This window comes from Cucumis sativus, chromosome 3 (genome assembly GCF_000004075.3).
Source record: "Cucumis sativus cultivar 9930 chromosome 3, Cucumber_9930_V3, whole genome shotgun sequence".
NCBI lineage: Eukaryota > Viridiplantae > Streptophyta > Magnoliopsida > Cucurbitales > Cucurbitaceae > Cucumis > Cucumis sativus.
The window spans coordinates 30,892,557-30,913,802 of record NC_026657.2 but is presented as its reverse complement, the minus strand read 5'-3'; the positions used below and the strand labels follow the sequence as shown (position 1 = coordinate 30,913,802).

The 21,246-nt window shown below is 29.4% G+C and overlaps 2 protein-coding genes across 2 annotated transcripts; both read left to right on the top strand.

The window, feature by feature from the left end:
• The first annotated feature begins 7,415 nt into the window (after positions 1-7,415).
• On the top strand, positions 7,416-10,528 carry LOC101208663. Its single transcript, XM_004149172.3, has 3 exons — positions 7,416-8,309; positions 9,158-9,332; positions 9,808-10,528. The coding sequence occupies exons 1-3, from the start codon at positions 7,536-7,538 to the stop codon at positions 10,248-10,250; spliced, it is 1,392 nt and encodes a 463-aa protein (XP_004149220.1). The 5' UTR covers positions 7,416-7,535; the 3' UTR covers positions 10,251-10,528.
• Positions 10,529-12,236: 1,708 nt separating this feature from the next.
• Positions 12,237-16,990, top strand: LOC101208906. Its single transcript, XM_004149173.3, has 3 exons — positions 12,237-13,213; positions 15,247-15,418; positions 16,268-16,990. Exons 1-3 carry the CDS (start codon positions 12,269-12,271, stop codon positions 16,729-16,731), a joined length of 1,581 nt encoding a protein of 526 aa, XP_004149221.3. The 5' UTR covers positions 12,237-12,268; the 3' UTR covers positions 16,732-16,990.
• The last annotated feature ends 4,256 nt before the right edge of the window (positions 16,991-21,246 follow it).

The window sequence follows — 21,246 nt, the reverse complement described above, 5'->3', positions numbered from 1 at the left end:
TCACTAACATCGATAATTTAAACGTTCATTTACATAAAATCTCACAAAATTTCATATATTTTCAAAATCAGTTTTCTTTCTTAAAATATATTAAAACAATAATTGGTCAAATCAATAAAATGCATTTAGCTATTTAACATATGCTAAACTACTAAGGTACAATTTTCTTAAAACATTTAAGTCTTAGTATTGTCGAGCATTTCTATTATTTCATTTATTTTTATTATTATACTTTACTAAAGTGTGTATTTGCATTGAATGAGAGGAGGAAAAAAATAAAAATAAAAAAAGCAGTGAAGTAAGTCGATATCAACAACACACGTCATATAACAACGATGATATATATATTTTTGAAGGTAAATATTTTTTTTACTTGACTAGTTATTGTTTTAGAGTGTTTTAGAGATAAAACTTTATTGATAAAATTGATAATATAAATTTTGAAACTTGTAAAATTTTATTTTACCCAATATATTTTTATAAGCTAACCTCTTATTTTCATAATATAACAAATATGAAAATGGTAACATATGAGACAGTTTTAATACACACCTTCAATATCTGAAAAGTAGTTTTTATTTTGGCACAATAAATGTAAGTTGAGAATATTGAGCTACTAACCTCATCAAAAATAGTAGATGTCACATGGAATTAACAAATTCAATTTATTAAATTAAATGAGTATGGTTCGTTTTCCCTCTATAGCTCTTTAAGTTGTTTCGGTTTGTGTCGTACCATCCCAATTATTTATTACACGTGTCCTGTTTTTGGGTTCAATTCTTGTATCATTCTTCTCTTTCTTTTTTTCTTCCATACCTTTCAACCTATTAAATTTCAATATATCTTTTACTTCCTTCTTAAATTATGAATTTTATTTCAACTTCAAATATGTTGAAATTTTTTCATTAAATTTTATTTTTTTAATTTAATTCTTAAATTTCAAATTTTATATCTTTAATCTAATTTCAAATTTTATATCTTTAATCTTCGTTTGTAAGTATTTTTAAGTATAATAAAATAAATCAAAATATTTACAAAATTTATAGAATTCTATTATTAGACGTTCATAAATTCTCTCTCCAAAATTTTGCTATTTGCTCTTTTTGTTTTGGTATTTATTATTTTATTAAACAGTAATAATTGATCGTCCTTTTCCGTTGTCATTGTCACGATGCCTTATGCAACTTTGCTTACTAAATTTGTAAATTGGTCTATGATATCTTATAATTTCACCATTATTTTTCACCGAATTAAAAGGTAGATAGGTGAGAACGTGGATTTATTTAAAGTTTTCCCAATTAAATTTATTTTTTGGTTTAATTTTTAAAGAATGTTAAAGTGATTAAAGAATTGGAGATTTGTTTTAAATTAAATTGTGTCTACGTGTTGAGGTCTTATAAATTGGGAGCGACAAAAACAAATAGCATTACATGTGCATCGTGCCAAAAGAATTTATGGTTTTGCTTCAATCATTTTCAAAAATAAATATACCCTAAAGAAGAGATGGGTGTTACTGGATTGAATTTTTAATCTCGAAATTAATCGAAATCATAAGTATGTTTTCTTTTATTTTCTTTAAATAGTTAACATAAACTAATTGATTAAACACTAAAAGATACTGTTGTATCATACTTTCATGATTGGCTTCCTAAGATTGTGTTTCGTAATCCATTCGATAAGGTCCCGAAGTGAACTCCTATCAAGTAACATCAACCGCCCTTTGTGGGAGCGTCCTAACTACACTTCATAAGTAAAGGAATTGGGGGAATTGAAGGATAAAAGAGATACCTCCTAGAAAAGAGACTTCCAATGTGTGAATTTCATTACATAAAAAGTTAATTGACACGGAGATGGAGATAATCAAACTACTAACTTAAAGTGATTGGAGTGTATACTAGCTATGAACTCTTCAGCTAAAGTTGCTTTTGATACATAAGATGACAGATTTAACGTTGCTATATTTGAAGATTTTACTTTTATTTTTTAAAGAAAGAAAGAGGCTCCTATTGTCAAGCCTTTAATGAACATATTGTTAGTTATTTTGATGTTGAAAATAAGACGCATGGGTAAAAAAAGTCAAGTTATTTCATTTATCATCCCATGCATTTACGAGCCTTTGTATATAAATGTCAAATTACTCATTAAACATTTCATGTGTGAGCTACATCATCTTTTGTACTATGAGCTTCAATTTCATTTACTCTTTTTTTCTTCTTTACTCCCTACTAGTGACAAGCATAGATAAACATTTAATAGTGTCTATCACTAAAATGATAAATGTGTGTTGTATCTAAATCTACCACGATCAGCCACAAAATAAAAAGTGACATTTTACTACATTTACAAATAAAGTTAGAAGATAATTGCAAATATAACTATTAAATTAAAAGTATCGAAGTATGTAGAAACATTTTTAAAAATTTGCAAATATAACAAAATCTATCAATGTTTATCAATAATAGAAATCTATCACTGATAGACCATAAGAATCTATTAGATACAAAAATTTATCACGTATATATTTGGTTATATTTTATAACTTTTTAAAAATGTTACTATATACTTAATTATTATTCATAAAATCGTCATAAATTATAATTACCCTAAACATAAATAGTTTGTTTGCTATATTTTCTAAAACATGTCTATCAAGTATGTATGTACATGTTTACCAATTGATTGCTCATTTTGAAAGAGGAATGTAATTAAGTAGTTGTAGAATTTAAGAACTCGTTTTAATGAAATATTATTCCAAGATATATATATGTATATATACAGATCTTCCTCTACCTTATTTTGTCTTGTTAAAAAAAATAGTTCAATCAATTAAAAATGATGATCTTTTCCCCCAACCATATAGTTGAGTTCAATAAAAATGAAGGTTGGGTAAAATATATATTCTCTATCACGACCCATCTTTTTGCTTTTGCTACGAAAGAATGAAACGTGGGGGTTTGAGGTTTCCAAGAGTGTGGAAAAAGTATCATCAAGCCTTTAATTATTTGGTTAAAAGTTAGGTTTATTTTAAACCAAACGTAATAAATCAATTGGAAACTGAAAAATCAAATTTCATTTATCGTTTATCTCTTTCAAATCGGTAACAAAAATACAAATTGATATTGAGGAAAGAAGAATGATCAATCCATTTGTGTTTGAAACTTACATAGGGTTCACTAGTCGATAATGTTAACACTAGGAGGCATAGAAGGATTGGAACATGTATATTCGGATTGAGGCGAATCTCAATAGCTCATATTCAATATAAAATTAGAAAAGTAGGATTTAATAGAATAAAAGAAAACAAATACACCGAATGATGGGAACGTCCCTTTGTTCTCCATCGAATAGAAAATAAAATTATCTAAAAAAACGAATTTTAAAATTGAGGAGAATGAATTTGTATTCAATTGAGATGACCAAATAAGTTGTACAACGAGGAAGTGTTCAAGTTGACATCTTTAGCAGAGGTTCAAGCTTTCAATACATACTAAAAGTTGTAGTTGCCCTTCTTGGTGGGAGATCACGAACGACGCGACTAGTGATCCGAGGAATTCTTTTTTATTGGGTTCTAACACTTGTCGATTAAGACAAATATACTATTTTGAATATCATATTTATTTCTTCCATTTGATGCTTGTTTTCCTAGAAAAGATATATATATAAACAAGTAAGTTGATTAGACAAACAATGAAGTTTGTAGTAGTAGCATTTATTCTCATTCTCATAAATTTTAAATTCAAACCTAAACTAAAAGTTTCAAAGGTATTTAATGATGCTGACTAATATTAATACTTTTTTAAACAAAAAATTAATGATGAAACAGCTAAAATTTTCAAAACAGTATTACTCTATTTTTAACAAATCATTACTATTTGCTTGTAGGAGACACCCCTTCAACTTCTTTTAATTGTTGTGAGGGTATTATATATCTATTACCGTTCAACTAGACACGTTCTTAACATACTCAAATTATCGTAAAAAATAGTAGATTTATATAATTGAATTCTATATCTTACTCAATTTTATACCTTCGTCTCTTTTTTATCCAATAAAAATTCATGATTTTGAAAGAGGCTAATTGTCTACTAAACATAAAGTTGAATGCTTTCCGACTTATTAAGTACAAAACAAATTTCAAATTTCAAAATACATTTTTAAATCTAAAAAATTAGATGCAAGGTTTGAAAATAAATGAATACTTTAATATTTTTTTGGGATGAAACATACTTTGATCATGCTTGAATTAATGTAGAGAGGTTTGGTCTTTGATTGAATCCTTTCCTTGAACTTCTATCTTAATTATACTTTCCTAATTTTGTTGTTTTTAATTCATAATCAACAAATATCATTCAATTAAGCTTAAAAAATGATCAATATTGTGTTTGAAAAGTATGTAACATTCAATAGTATAATATCTATAAACATATTGCAATTATTACTACCATTACTAATTAACCATGAATGATAATAATAACTATCATGGTGAATATCATATAGTATAAAATAAACCATTTCAATCACAACCAAATTACGTTAAAAATATGTTTAAGTAAACACGATTAAAAGAATTTAAATACTACGCACATTATAATAAATTCATCAATGAAATAACAGTACAACGACGTTAAATTTCGATATCAATTGAAAAAAATCACAATTTCTATTGTTGATTATATAAAATAAAACGAGGCCGATGATGGAGAGTATCAATAACTATATAGAGGCGGGCAGGGGGAGGGTGCGCCCTGCCCTTAATGCAAAAGAGAAAATCTCCCAATTTGGGCACTCTATTTTCGGCTGATTCGTACTATAGAATTAAATGATTTCCTCTTCTTCTTTCTCTTCTATTTACCCTTTTTATCATTAAAATATTATTTAGAAAGTTGTAAATTTAATACCAAAAACAAATATAATAAAGAAAGAAACAAAGAAAAGAAAAGAAAAAGAAATTTAACTGCAGGGATGGAAGTATTTTCATGTCAATTTTCCATCTGCTCTTCAATCGAGACCACTAAACCTAATTTCAATCGAGACCACTAAACCTAATTTTTTAACAATTAGCATTTAGTATATGTACAATTTACTAATTGTTAAAAAATAGTGTTAAAGATTTAAAAAATACTTTTGAATTAGACAATTTGGTTTGATTGTGTGTTCGACTAGCAATGTGTATGCATACCTCTAGGGTTTATGTTTATATACAATTTTTTTGAACAATGCATTGGCCCAAAGTTCATAATTGACATGAACATGATACCGGAAATATTATGGTGTGGAATAATTTTGTCATAAATTAATAGGTTGAACTCACTCAATACTTTTTTCCAACTCATACAGGACATTATTGTATACAAACCGTTTCTTTGAAATTTCTATAGTTGTTCGTCAAATTTTTTTTTACCTCTTTCGACATTTGAATTATGAACAAAGTTGAAATATTGGATTTGAGCCTCATTTCTGACAAACACACACCAATATATATCAAATATTGTAAAAAATGGGAAAATATATCAAATTATGAATCCTAGCTAGTTTTAATTTATTGCAATCTTGTTTAAAAACATGACCCATTAATTGAGTAAAATGAAACAACCATATATTTTAAACTTATTTTAAGGTGATATAGAGTAGTACTCCATTTATTACTCTCTCAGGAGAAGTACTTATTCAACAACTAGGGTTTAGGGTTTAACAATTTTCTTTTAAAGAAAAAACAATATATCACTCAAGAAATGTCAAAGATGGGATCGAAATACTATTCTGATATTTAATACAATTATTAAATTTTTCCAGCAGAAGCTCTAACCTCCTGCTTCATTCAAACAAATTCTCCAGCAAAAGCTCTAACCTCCTACTTCATTCAAACATTTTTACCAACTAAATGTATAACAATTTAATTTTCTTTTTTGTTATAAGTTATATTTTGATTTAAAAATGAAATAATTTTTTTTTTTTTTTTTTGCATTTAACACTCCAAGTTTATATAGGAATAAGACATGAATGAACTGATATCACATTTAAATGAAATAGGTTACGAGGATATGAAAGTAAGATCGATGACTTACGATTATGTAAGAACTTCAAAGTTATGTTCAGTTTATAGCCATTCTTTTAAGATGCATGTGAGTAAAGATAAACATGCTGAAATAACTCGTGTTGGTTCACCTTTAAGATAAGTAAAAATGACGTGACGTAACACGTTAATTTATCTCATTTATAACTTTTTATTTTATTATTGTTATTAGCGTGTTATTGTTTGTATGATTGGGATGAACAAAGATGAGTAGGAAAAGATCTTACTACATGGATATTTGAGTGTGTGTACAGATATATATGGTAGACTCAACCATATGCAAATTGATGATATTCAACCACTATTTTTATATATAGACCCAATTCTATTTTATTTTCCTTTTTTACTCGAGTATAACTCACTCACAAAATTAATCCTATCCTACTTTTTATATGCATTTACGACAAAAAAAAGTTATCCATTTTATAATTTTCTTTTTTAAAAATAACAAAATAAATTAAAATATTTATAAACTGGAAAAAAAGTTTTTGTAATTGGATGGATACTGATATCTTTCTATCACTAATTATACTAATGAAATTTTTTGTTATAATTTTTTGTTTTTTTTACAATTCTCATTTAAATTTTATTATAACCGACAATTATGTACACAATCTTTAACAATAAATAGAAGTTTTTTTAAAAAATAGATTTTATAAATATTTGAGCACTCGAAGAGAAGTTAAAAACGAAGGGAAAATCACAATTTAACTTCGTATTAAAAGTTTGTGTTCTTAAAGTTCCTCTCAACTAATTAAATACTTATGTATGTATTACTGAAAATCGAAAACAAAAGTTTACAAATCTGTCATTCAAAACTTTCAAAAAAAAAAAAAAAAACTAAACTAAATTGATAACTATAAACTTATTTCTCAATGAATATTTATTTATTTTGTTAGAGTTTTGAAAATACTTCTAAAAAATATATCTACTCTCCATTTATTTATTACTTTTATATCTCCGTACTATAATTTCATTTTTTTCTAAAATACTTAATTGCATGAATTCCATGACTTCCTAGTCACTCAATTGTCTAAATATCTTGACTTTTATTTGTGTAACAAATGTACATCAATGCACCAAAACGAATGCGCATCAATGCACCAAAGTGTGCATTACTACCTTTTATTTTCTTCCTAAACTACTCTCCATTTATTACATACTGTGAAAGAGTATAGTGTACTCCTAAACTAAAATGATAAGACTTTGTTTCAATATAAAAAAAGTGCCAAACATCCAATAGAAATACTACGTAAAATTGAATAAAAATATTAAAAATTTCCCAGCTCTATAGCCAAAATAACTACAACCACGAGCCTCCATTAATACTCACACCAACAAAAAGCTTTTATAACCTTCTATAAATTCCCCAGCACAAAATCAAAACCCGCCGCTTCTTCAAATCACAACTCCTTAAATTGTTTTTCCCCTTCAATTTCTCCGGCCCCCGGATTCTTCCCATATGGAGCATTCCGCCACCCGCCGTCGACTCGCCTCCACCACCGAAAACGCCTGGTGTCGCGCCCTTCCTGGCGGCACCGGCACCGGTATCCTAGCATTGTCCTCCACCGAGCCCCCAAGCCTTCAACGTTTCGAACATGCCCTTCACAAACTCCAAAATTCTCATCCTGTCCTAAAATCCAAACTCCATTTCAACCACACTTCTTCCACTTTCTCCTTCCTTACTTCACCCACTCCCTTCGTTCAACTCAAAATCTTCGGGATTCCAGAAACGTCCAAAATCCTCCTTAACGACCAAAATGCTGTTGACGGCAACCTTTCCATTTCCCCTTTTCAGATTCTCCTCGAACGTGAACTCAACGACAACACCGCCTGGCGGAGTCTAAACTCCTCCGGCTCCGACGCAGCGGCGGATATTTTGTTTGTTAACTTGTACGAAGTTGGGATAGGGAAATGGGTGGCTATATTCCGACTACACGTAGCGGCATGTGACCGAACCACGGCGGTGTCGTTGCTGGAAGAGCTGCTTGTTTTGATGACCAGCGACGGTGGTGGTGGCGGAGAGAAAAAATGGGAAGTGGAGCGGGGATTAGAGGAACTTGTTCCTAGAAATTTAATGAAGAAGCCATTGTTGGCCAGAGGATTGAACATGCTTAGCCACTCCGTGAATTCGTTCAGATTAACGAATCTGAAATTCAAAGATGTAAAATCTGCGAGACGATCGCAGTTGGCTAGGTTTCAGATCAACCAAACCGAAACGCACAAGATTCTCTCCGTAAGTTCTACCATTTTCTCTTTAAAGATCATAATGTGGACTCTAATCTGATATTTCATTAAACGTTGTTATCATATTTCCATTTTTAGATTGCTTACAAAACAATCCTTTTTAAGATTTCACAAGACACAAATCTTTAAAACGTTGCGTTATACCCATTGATGACTCCTTTTTCTCTTTCGAATATTTTAAGTCAAACCAAACAAACTTTGGATGGCTAACAAATTTCTTACATATCAATATAGATATATTTGGTCTATGAAAAATAAATTATACTCCTTTTATTCATTGTGGGGTAGGTTAACGTGCTTTTAGATATAAAGTTGGAGCCCACTTATATATTAAATGTTATATCTACTAACATTTAGGAAGAAATATTAATTGATATCCAATTAAATATTGAATATTAATATGAAATAATGATGTCTCTTAGATCGTTGAAGGCTTCAATAAACCATTTGTAATTTGCTTCTTTTTTATGGTTTGCAAACATAACAAAGGATAATTGTTAGTTCATTTTTCTTAAATGCATTAAAAATTTAAAATAATAAACAAAACAAATTTGTTAAGAAACAATAGTTTGGTGCATCTAAACTACAATTATCTGTTTGTTGTATACTTCAATTATATTCAACTTTTTGCGAACTACACAACACGAAGAACCTAAAAGTCTATTATGTAGGAAAAATAATCAAACGTAGCCGTTTTGTAATTTGACAACTAATTGAACTAAGAACAATTAGGCACAATGCAACCTAAAAATATTTCCTCCTCTAAAAGTAACTAAATACTCTTTGAATAACCATTTCAATATTTTATTATCCCAAAACCCAAAATCACGATATCAGGAGTGCAAATTGAGAGGGATAAAATTGAGTTCAGTGTTGGTTGCGGCGGGGCTGGTGGCGGCTCACAGCTCCGGCAGCCACGGGTTCGACCGCCACCACCACCGGAAGTACGGAATCATAACGCTAGTAGACTGCCGGCGGTTTCTTGAGCCTCCGCTGACCTCCCACGATTTCGGTAAGCAATATTTCCATTTCATAAATTTATTTCCACTTTCATGATATTTTGGGGGTTTTAATTACAAGGTTTAATGTCGCATTCTTTGCCTTTTTTGAAACTCTCTTTTTCGGTAGATATGAATATTAATTACACATACGACTACGATTTCTGAATCGACGTTTGGAAATTAATTAAAAAGGTCTATTTAGCTTCCACTTTTTTTTCTTTTTAATTTAGTTTAGTTTTTCAAAAACGAAATTAATTAAGGCACGTTTGGTATTTATGTCTGTTTTCTATAGTAAACATCACTATTAAATAAGGCCTAAATCAATAAATTTTTTATTTTTAAAATTCCATTAAACTTTAAAAAGATCAGAAGTACCTTTCTTGTTAATACATAAATCATCATCCTTAGCATAAATTGATGTTATAATATTGTGATGTAAAGAAAAATTTAAAGACTTATCAGTTATCATACCCTTGGAAATTTCAGGATTTTATCATGCTGCCATCTTTAACTCTTACACCATAAAAGGAGGAGAAGACCTGTGGGAGCTAGCAGAGAGAGTCTCCACAACAGTGGAGGCTTCCAAGAATTCAAACAAGCACTTCACCGACATGTCGGACCTGAACTTTCTGATGTGCCGTGCCATCGAGAATCCGAACCTCACGGCCTCGGGGGCAATGAGGACTTCGCTAATGACTATATTTGAAGACACGGTTTTTGACAATTCAGGTGGAATGCAGAAGGATATCGGGATTAATGACTACGTAGGTTGCGCCTCCATCCATGGCATTGGACCCTCCGCTGCCATGTTTGACAGTGTTAGAAATGGACGGCTAGACTGTTCGTGTATTTACCCATCTCCATTGCACTCTCGGGACCAAATGGAGGCCCTGCTTACTAACATCAAGACTCTTCTTGTTAAAGGATGAAGGATTGGTTTAATTTTGTTTTTCACTACATTTATTCTTCTAAATTAAGTGATTTACGAAAAAAAAATATATGGTTTAAATACTATTTCACTTTCGTGTTATTGCAATTAAGTAACATATAGATAGAAATTATAATATATTTACTGAGACTCGTTATATTTTAATTATCAATGTAATACTTAGCTTTTAAGGATATGTAACTCTTTACGAATATGGAGAGACAAATTTGTATTGTACTTTCTTTGATGGTTTAAAAGTCTAAAATGATTTAAAATCAAGTAGATGTTACTAGTCAATAATAGGTGGGTGAATCATGATGTTATTATAGTTCTCTAATTGTGAGTTACGCCAATTGATATTTTAAATAGATGGACGATGCATACCTAGGTTTTTCTAGGGTTTATTTTTCATGCTTGTCTAATTTTTTAGATTGGTTAATTTCTATTCGTAAACATGAGATATGTAATTTCGGTGTTGAAGTTTAACAAGATTTTCATTTATTTTTGTTCCAAAGAAAAATGGAAGAAGTTGAAGTTGAGTATTTTAAGAAAGTGGAAAAACCATAGTGTTCGAGAACCAACCTACGAATATCTTTTGTTCTAGAAACAATTTAAGTAGAAATTAAGACGAGTCAAAATAAAACTATATCTTTTAGACATTATTGGGTAAATATTTTGCTTTTGTTTTTAAAATTAAGTTTATCAAATAATAGCAATAATTTTTATGCAAGAAAATTTATTATAGGTGAGCATATTTTATAATTTAGGGATAGTTGAAAATTTAGCAATTAGATTCAAAATAATTAAGTATATAGCAACATTTTAAAAATTTTGCAAATATAGCAAAATTTGTCAAATTCTATCAATGATATAAGTCTATCACCGATAGATCATGCTACAAATATTGGTCTATCACTGATAGACCATACGACGTTTATCAGCGATACAAGTCTATCCGTGATAGTTTTGCTATATTTACAATTTTTTTAAAATTTTGCTATATCCTTAATTATTATTGCTGAAATGGTTATCAATTGAAATTTTCCTATAATTTGTGGTATATATATTAATAGAAGATAAGTTTTTTTAATCAAAGATACACTAACCAAAAATTTCAATAAAATTTGGACAGTAACTAACAATAGACGACATACTTTATATCATATTTAGAAGTACCAAAATTATTGTACAAATATCATATTTGGATGCTTTTTAACATTTTAATCCAATTCTATCTACAGGTTGATCTAATTTTATATATCAATGTTGGAGAAGTTCAGAATCTCACATTGAAAAAACCAAGGGGACTCATACTCCATATAAGGTAGATGGGCTACTCCTCTCATAGCCAATTGGTTTTGAGATGAAATTTCATACTATCAAATTTATCAGAGCTCAATAAACCCAAACGGGTTTTCGGTCCAAGATAGGTGAACCCAAAAGAGGAACCTCATACTACCAAATTTAACATGGTATCTAAACCCAAACGAGTATTTGGTCTAAGATAGGTGAACCCAAAGATGAAACCCCATATTATCAAATTTAACCATCCAACCCTATTGCTAATTCAAAAAAATATATGTATATATATACATACATTTATTTATATATAAAAGAACAAATGTGGAAATATTTTATCGGAAAATCATCCGTTTGATTTTCATGAAAAAATTTCATGGGTATGGAAAATGTGATAGAAAGGTGGGGACGAAGTGGCATCCTTGTTCCGTTGCGTGGGCATCCATCTTTCATATAGTTTATTTACTTATTGTATATTATTTTTTATAAATTTAAAAAAATGAATTTGTTAGCATGTTTAACTCTAAAAATATAAAATATAAATACGTTTTATATTTATTTAACATAAAAATTGTTATTGTTATTTTAAATAAACAATTGGACTAAAAAGTTGAGAAAGTATTAAGAAAAATAGCTAATGACAACATATAAAAAATAGACTAAAGATTTTAAGAAAAAGAGAGACAAAATTAAGACTATTTATGTACACGTAATTAGGAAATGACATGTCACTCTTACAAAGCCAAACCAAAACCCCCTTATCCGACATCGTTTCAACATCCAAAATCCCTCTCTTCGTCCTCGAAGGGATCGGATTTCTCACGCCGGCACTTTCCTCTCTGTACTCCCACCGTCACCACCTCCGAAATGTCGGATCAATCTCTTCCTCCTCCACCCGCCGAGTCCAAGTCCCGTCCCGTCGGTGGCACCGAGCACAGCTGGTGCCGCGCCGTTCCCGGTGGCACTGGCACCACTGTCCTCGGTTTACTCCTCTCAAAACCTCCCGATATTCCCCATCTCCAATCCTCCCTCCACACTCTCCAAAATCTCCACCCAATCCTTCGCTCCAAAATTCACCACGATCCTTCCCGACGAGATTTCTCCTTCCTCATCCCTCCATCTCCCCCGCTCCATCTCCAGATCCTCGACCTCGCCGCCACCGCACGCGCTATCGCCTCTCATCCCGACGCCGACGACCCTTCCGTCTCCGATTTTCACAAGATCCACGAGCACGAGATAAACCGCGTCATGTGGTTCGATCCAACCCATCCGTCGTATTCCGACACCGACGTAATGTTCGCTACCGTCTACACGGTAAGCGAGAGCCAATGGGCGGTATTCCTCAGCCTCCACACGGCGACATGCGATCGTGCTGCGGCGGCGGCACTGTTGAGAGAATTGCTAGTGCTTGCGGCAGGCGGAGGAGAAATAGAAGGCGGAGGATTTGAGACGGGGGATAATGGTGAGGTTGGATTAGGGATTGAAGATCTAATCCCTAACGGTAAAGCGAATAAGTCTCTTTGGGCACGTGGTTTTGACATGCTTGGTTACTCCTTGAACTCGTTCCGATTAGCGAATTTGGAATTCAAAGATCCGAATACGGAGAGATTTTCTCAGATGATTAGGTTGAGGATGAACTCCGATGAGACTCAGAAACTTCTCGCTGTAAGTTCTTTCTTTCTTCTTCTTTGTATTTTCTCCGCAAATTTTCCTTCATTTTCTCGGGAAAATACTGGGAGTTCTTTATTTTATTTTTTTATCTACGTGGGTATTGCAATATTCAAATCTCAACAATGATAATAGAAGTGGGACCCACTCTAGATCAGAAAACCCAATCAGATTTCATTTTTGATCTAAAAGGTAAAAGTATATTCATTTACAATTTTATGTTTAGTATTTTCCCCATTTCCTATTTCCTTCTTATTATTATTATTATTTTATTTATAGACCAGTAAGTAATAACCAATTTGCTAAATGAACGTTTAGAGTTTGTACCATTTATTTCGTCAAATAGCAAAATATCAACAATTAACTCTCTATCTGTTCGAGTAAATGTATATTAGAGTTGAAATTAGACTCCTAAACTTTTAATTAATTAAGAAAATTCAATCCTAAATAATAAAAATCAAATCCAAGATTTTATTGATTTTTTTTTTTACTATTATATGACTGTAAGTTTGAAAATAAAATATTAGTTCAATTTTTATAATTAAAAGTTTCAAGTATATTTACAATTGTCATGATTTTTACTTTTCGTCTTTATTTTTATATTTATATTATTTATAAAGCTTGAATTTACTATTTTTTGTGCAATATATATTATATTAATATCAATGTAAGTCTTCTTTTTCGTTGTACACAAATCATGCTAGGCCTTTATTTTTGGTAGGAATTCAAAATTCTTTCATGGATATATAATTTGCCTGGTATAATACTTAACGAATTAACAGCTTTTTAGATATAATTAGCAAATATTTGAAGGAAAAAAAGGTGGAAGAAAAAGTTTATAATTTCTACTAAATTTTGAGAAATTTACCGGATGAATTTAAAATTTTCATTTTAATGTTTTATTTTATCTTCTAAAATTTGGCCTCTTCACCACAAAAAGGTATTTTCCCAAATAAATTTCTCATTAATCACTTTTAATATATCAGGAATGAATGAATTGAATATAAGAGAATACTTGATAGGACAAACATTAAATATCGCTCTCAAGTCTTTTTCTTATCTTCTATTCTATTAAAAAAAGTACTTTTCTTTTCATTAAAATCTTACCATTTCTTTTAATTTAATATTAGTAAGTTTGGTATTCATTCTCTACCACAAAAACAATTTATTTAATTTTATTTTTAAATTTAATGTGGCTTTCTTTATCCGAGGACTAGACGGTCATTTTTCTATTAAATTTTGGAAACTATAAATTTTAGGATAACTTTTTGTTTTTTGTTTTTTAGGGAAATCACATTTTAGTGGTAATTACATTATTGAAATGTTTGCATATGTTATTTGTATTTGCTAATTTCAACTAAAAGAAATCATATTGTTTCAAAAAATGATGAACAATCATATGATGGAATCTTTCAACAATCATTTATTGTACATTGGCTTTTAATATCCTTCCTTTATTTTTTTTAGTAAAGTCTTTTCAATATTTTAATTTTGAATCAACATACAGTGTAGGAAATTATTATTATTTATTTTATTACGGTATAGTTGGGTATAGGGAACCAGGTTTGGTAGTGTGAGATGTCTGTGGTGTCTCTGTCCTTTGGCTTTGTACATTTGATGTAAAGTGCAAAGTGGTGCGGACGACACGTTGTCTCAAAATTATAAAATATTTATTTTCTATTGCAAAGCCATTCATTTTATCATATGCTTCATCTATTATTTAATAAAAAGAAATCTTTTTCTTAAGTACTTTTGTTTTGTTGGTCCTCTAGTTTTTTCCAAGCTAAATTATATAAAAAAAATGTTATTTAATTTTATAAGTTAAAAAAAAAACTAAAAAATATCATTATCTTTAGTATTGGACATAAAGTGGGAGGGGATAGTGTAGTTGGAGAATACTTGTTTTCAAAATTGTGTTTTAGATACTCAAATTAAGCGTTTGTAAACTTCATTTTCAAAATTTTAAGAGTTAACAAACGAGTATGAATTTTCTTGGTTTGATTTTTATGATTTGATATGAATGTTTGAAGGGGTGCAAATTGAGAGGCATTAAGCTGTGTGGAGCTCTAGCAGCTGCTGGATTGATTGCTACTCGTTGTTCTAAGGATCATCTTCCTCCTTACCAGAAAGAGAAATATGCTGTTGTTACGCTCAACGATTGTCGTTCTCTCCTTGACCCTCCCCTCACAAGCCACCATCTAGGTAACATTCAGCTCCCTTCTGATCTTTTTTGGACTCTTCAAATATCTCGCTCTCTCGAATATCGCTAGATTAATTCTACTTCTATTAGACTTCCTCTGCATGTTGAAAAGAACGAGAACGCCTTAGTTTTTCTTCAAAGAATGATGTCTCGCTGTGTACATGTCTCTATCTGTTTAATTTCTCGTGTTTGTATTCATGCTTTTCTTAGTGTCCCATGTGAACACCACGGTGTAAAAAAAACTAGACAAATTTTTTCCTGTACATTAAGCTTATAATCGTAGTAGTTTTTGCCAATTGGAAGATAGTTCAACTAGTTAAAGAAGAGGTTGGAGGTTGATCAAATTCTTCTCTCAATTATTGAATTAAAAGTATTGTAGGTTAAAATATCATTTAGGTTCTAGTTCTTTGGGAGTTGTTTAACGGTAGCTTGTGTATTTTCAAATGTCCAATTTATATTTCAAGTGCTTTTAGTAAATTATTATTATTAACGTTTTTACAATAAATTTTAGAATAGATTTTACTTGTTATGTTTCTGTGAGAATTGTTATTCAACCATTTCGATCAAATTTAATTTTGAGAGATTAAATATACTTCACCCTTGTTAAACGACTCGGGCTTTGTTTGATAAATGGTAATTACTTGAAATTATGCTTATAAACACTACTTCCATCAATAAGTGTTTTTCTTTATTGTACCATCTCTTCAAAAACTAAAAACAAAAATCCGAATAACTATTTAACATGACCTTAATTCACATTAGTACAAAATGTTGAACAAAATGTAGAAGTAGTTAAATTGTATAGAAACTCAAGATTGGTTTCTGTTTTTTGTTTCTGAAATACATTTCAGGATTCTATCACTCTGCCATTCTCAACACACATGACATATCAGCTGAAGATACAGTATGGGAAGTGGCAAGCCGATGCTATTTTTCCTTCTCAAATGCCAAAGACAACAACAAGCATTTCTCAGACATGTCTGACTTGAACTTCCTTATGTGCAAAGCCATTGAAAATCCCAGCCTCACTCCATCTTCATCCATGAGAACAGCCCTCATCTCTGTCTTTGAAGACCCCATCATCGAAATTTCCGGTCCCGAGCAGCAGAACCTCGGCCTACATGACTACATTGGCTATGCCTCTGCACATGGTGTTGGGCCATCGATCGCCATATTTGACACGATTCGTGATGGTCAGTTGGATAGTGCTTGTGTGTACCCGTCGCCTTTGTTTTCCAGAGATCAAATGAACCGAATTTTCGATGATATGAAGAAAATTCTGGTGAATAGTTCCGTGGAAGTAAACGAAGGCTAAGAATTTTGGTTGATTTTGGAAATGTTTAGGTGCCTCTATTTTTATGTGTAATTTTGTGATGCATGTTGATGCTCTCTTGCTTCATAACTAGAAAAATAAAAAATGAATTTTAGGCGAGCAATAATTATATGGGTAGTCAATATATGTGCACAACTTGCATCTATCGTTTTGAGTACCAGAAGTTCGGGTTCCAATCTCTCACTCCAGCTTGTACTTATTATGGTATTTAATAAAATAATAATTATATGGATATATCAAATATTTGGTTAGAATAATCATTTTTTATGTACTTTTTGTTAAATGATTAGAAATATGAGATTATTCTGACTTTATTACTAAAAATATTGTAATTTTATTTGGAGGCAAATTGCAAAAACATTGGAGTTGCAATTGCACTATTACATTTTACCTATAAATGATAAAATTTAAAACATTCAAAATCATACTATTATTAAGTCTTTTATAAATTTAGTGTATAATTTTAACGTTTCTATAAATTTTGAAATTGAATGAACAAATTTTGAATTGAATTTTCAAGGATATGATTGTAACTATCACTATAACTTCAAACGGTGATTTTTTACGTTTATATTATTTATTATTATCTATTTTCATCGATTACCATATTTTGAAATTTTGGATTAGACTTAGGATGAAACAAATAAATACTGTGATGAATGGAGACATTATTTAGTAATTTGGAAAGCTTGAGTTCGACTCCCAATTTTTTTTTTTTTTGGGCTATATCAATTTAAACTTTAGATTTTTCATAAATTCATCAATTTAAACTATAGACTTTCATATGTGTATCAATTTTAACTCTCAACTTACATAAGATTGTTTAAATAAAACGTAATTGAATACTTAAATTGATACATGTACAAAAGTTTATAGTCTAAATTGATATACTTGTAACATTTAGGATCTAGATTGATACAATTATTATATTGCAATGAAATTTAAGACAACTCTAACCGTTAAATATTTAATTTGATATAATTATTAATTTAGAGTTTAAATTTATATAAATCTCAAAATTTAAAGATATAATTCGAAACTTTCACTTGTTGTTAGGCACAACTTTCAAGTTTGTTTATATTCGGGATAAATACAAATAAACTTAAAATTCATAAAAAGAACGTTTTATTTTTTAAATTATTTTTAATCGAACTCTTTTTTTATAAAAGCTATTTTAAAATAGATTTTGAAATTATTTCAAAAAATATTTTAAGTGAGAATTGATTTATTTTTCAAATTTAAACGCATATACCTAAAATTGGTAATTTACCAATAATTTAGAGAGAAAAAACCAGAGGTTTCGAACTCTATTTTATTTTATATTTGTTTTCTACATTTTCTTATAACAACACCATTTTATTTGTAAGCTAATTAGATATTATAGTCTATATTAATAATTGAAATATATATATTCTATTGCATTCATTTCATTATTATGAAGAAACTTAAATTCAATTAAATATCTATAGTTGTTACCACATTACACATTTAGTCTATCAATATTATTCATGCTTTTGTTTCAATTTGAAACGAATATATGTAAACCTAAATACTTAATTAAATTTATATTTATTTTTTAAAAAAATGCAATAAAATATATATTTGTGAATTGTGATTCTTATTTGAAGATGTAAAAACAACAAATAAAAAAAGAAACGAAAATCTAAAAAGTAAAACAACAAATGAAAGAGAAAGAAAATGAAAAATGATATAAAAGAGAGAGAAAGAAATATAATCATCATCCTCGTTCGAAAAGATGATAACAAATAAACTATATAATATCTCAATAATAATTAGTCTCAAAACAATTCAATATTTTAGTTGGGCTGTATCGTTTTTGAGTCTCTCGTCATAATTCTTGAAGCTCCAAATTATTATCCTCTAGCTCCAATAAAACTACATGAAATCTCTATAATTATTTAGTTGATCGTATTTATCATTTTGTAATCTTTCCTTTTCACCATTTTTAAACTCAAACTAAAAGAAAGTAGACATCCTGAAAGAAACCAATATATACAGAGATTTAGAGGTATTTTAACCAAAGTGGAAATTGCCAAAATCATATAAAGTATACAATTGATATTTTTTCTATTTCCACTCAAACACTAACAAAAAAGAACCCCATAAAGCTTGGATCAAAGGAACTCATGAACAAGTTCACCAAAATGGAAGCTACCATGATTGGCTTCAATAGTGTTCAAAATCTCTTGGAAAGCAAAAACACTACAAGAAACCACAAGACCACTTTTCTGATTAAATCCAAACTCCTTATAGGTTTTATCCAACACCATCTTGAAAAGTGGGTGACAAAGAAACCTAGTTGGTACCACAAATCTCCTGCATTCTTCTCCCACATACAAAGCCACACACCCCCTCGGTGTAGGGCATCGTCCCCCGCCCGCCTCCATCTCCGACGCTAGTAGAGAATCCTCATGTCGTCGCTCCCCGTTGTTCCCTTTGGCTACTTTCTTCAAAGATGGCACCCTATTCTTCAACATATTTTTTTTTGTTAAGAAGGTGAAGAGAGAAAGAAGTTTTTGTTTTCATCTTTATTCACAAATTGTGGGGGAAATTTATATAATGGAAAGTAAGAAGAGAAGGGAGAACATAAAGCTTCCACTTTTCTTCATTGACTTTTTAACACAAGTTGATAAGATATATATATTTTGTGTGTATGTTTTTCCATTATTCACACCCTTTTTTTAATGTATATTTAGCTAAACATTTTGATTAACTATCTAAAGCTATTGACTTTTTTAAAAAGGGTTAAATGCAATTAAGAATCAGTAGAGTTTTAAACACTTTAAAGAAAAGAGACAAGATGAATAATATCTAACCCTCTTGGTGGGATCTTTTGGAACCTTATATTAATTTCAATCACCCTTTATTATATATATATATATATATACTCTTATTCATCAAACTAACTATAGGTCATGTTAGTATACTATTGACTATATTCATAAAAGGAAACAATAATACATAGAAAGTAAGTGGATATCTAAAATGTATAATATGAAAAATCGTTTTAAACAAATATTATAAATTGAATCAAAATCTATTTATCCTCAGTAATAATCGAATGTATATTAGACCATGTGTAGTAATACAAGGCTCTTAATTCATTTTTCATGTACTACTTTTCTAATACATTTATTATCTCGAGCCCCATGTCGAATTACGATTGGATATATACATGTATAAACACAAAAGTTTCCCTGCTGTGATCATATATATATTTTACCATAAGCTATATTATCTTTGCTAAGTCTATATTTTAGCATCACAATAATCTTGCACCATGGCTAATTGATCAATGTAATAAATATTTGAGTGAGTTGACTACAATGGCCTCCTGCTCTACCAAAAGAGAGCAAGGGGCTCTCTCTAGGCTATATGTATGTGGTCTAAATGTTCTCAACTTGACAATTAAATGTACGTTAGTTTTGTCTTAATTTGAAATTATTGTCTCAATTTAACCCTCTTTCGGTAGATAAGATCGATCATTTCAAATATTAATAGTTTAATTCTTTGATAGATATGATTGTCTTTGCATTATTTTTGAGGCTGACATTTTCGAAAAAAAAAAAGTTAAAGGTTCAAATCTCTTATTCGATAGAATAATAAAAATATTTATAAATACAATAAAATATCATAGTTAAAAGACGGTAACAGACTACTACATATATCCATATCTGTCATAATAGAAACAATTAATAGTTTATTGCATTTTATCGTAGTAGACGTTTTACGTTCATTTTATATTTAAGGAAAAACATTCATTAATATTTTCTATTATAAATTTATTTGTAAGTTTTGTTGTGGAAATTAAATTTACTTGCATCTAAATTCAATAATAAAAACGGTTGAATTTTGACTAAAAGCTCTGATCTTATTAAACTAATTTTGAAGGTTAGTATCCATTAGTTCATTTAAACCAATACATAATTAAAGACACCTTAGATATTTATGCATAACTAATAAACATATTCAATTAAGAACTAACAAATATGTTATTAACCACAATATTTGTATTTTGAATGTTAAATAAATAAATAAATAAATATATATATATATATATAATTATATATATATATATTAATATATATATATATATATATATATTCTTTTTTTAAATAATAAATCTATAATTTAAGTATAGTATCTTAATTAGCTTTGTTTTTTAGATATTAAATTATTATAAAAGATAAAACTACTAAAAATTATTTATCAAAATAATGCAGTAAAATTTCATATTCAATTATATCTATTTGTGATAGATGGTAGTAAATATTGTTATTTAATTTATATATTTGGAAAAGTTAATATATACTTTATAATTAATGAAACAATATAAAACGTTTTTAAAAATATGTCAAACAAATAAAAATTCAAAGGTGGGGCAATATTTTTTAGGAAAAGAAAAAAAAGAAAAGGAATCAGCCAATGAATAATGCATGGCTTATGCTTTATTGATAAATAATTCAAAACAATATC

What these genes read in the sequence shown, in the direction of transcription:
- LOC101208663 (XM_004149172.3), top strand. Translation starts at nt 7,536, where the DNA reads ATGGAGCATTCCGCCACCCGCCGTCGACTCGCCTCCACCACCGAAAAC. An exon ending in AAACGCACAAGATTCTCTCC is followed by an intron (nt 8,310 to 9,157) that starts GTAAGTTCTACC and finishes TCACGATATCAG; the next exon opens with GAGTGCAAATTGAGAGGGAT. An exon ending in GCTGACCTCCCACGATTTCG is followed by an intron (nt 9,333 to 9,807) that starts GTAAGCAATATT and finishes TGGAAATTTCAG; the next exon opens with GATTTTATCATGCTGCCATC.
- LOC101208906 (XM_004149173.3), top strand. Translation starts at nt 12,269, where the DNA reads ATGACATGTCACTCTTACAAAGCCAAACCAAAACCCCCTTATCCGACA. An exon ending in AGACTCAGAAACTTCTCGCT is followed by an intron (nt 13,214 to 15,246) that starts GTAAGTTCTTTC and finishes GAATGTTTGAAG; the next exon opens with GGGTGCAAATTGAGAGGCAT. An exon ending in CCTCACAAGCCACCATCTAG is followed by an intron (nt 15,419 to 16,267) that starts GTAACATTCAGC and finishes AATACATTTCAG; the next exon opens with GATTCTATCACTCTGCCATT.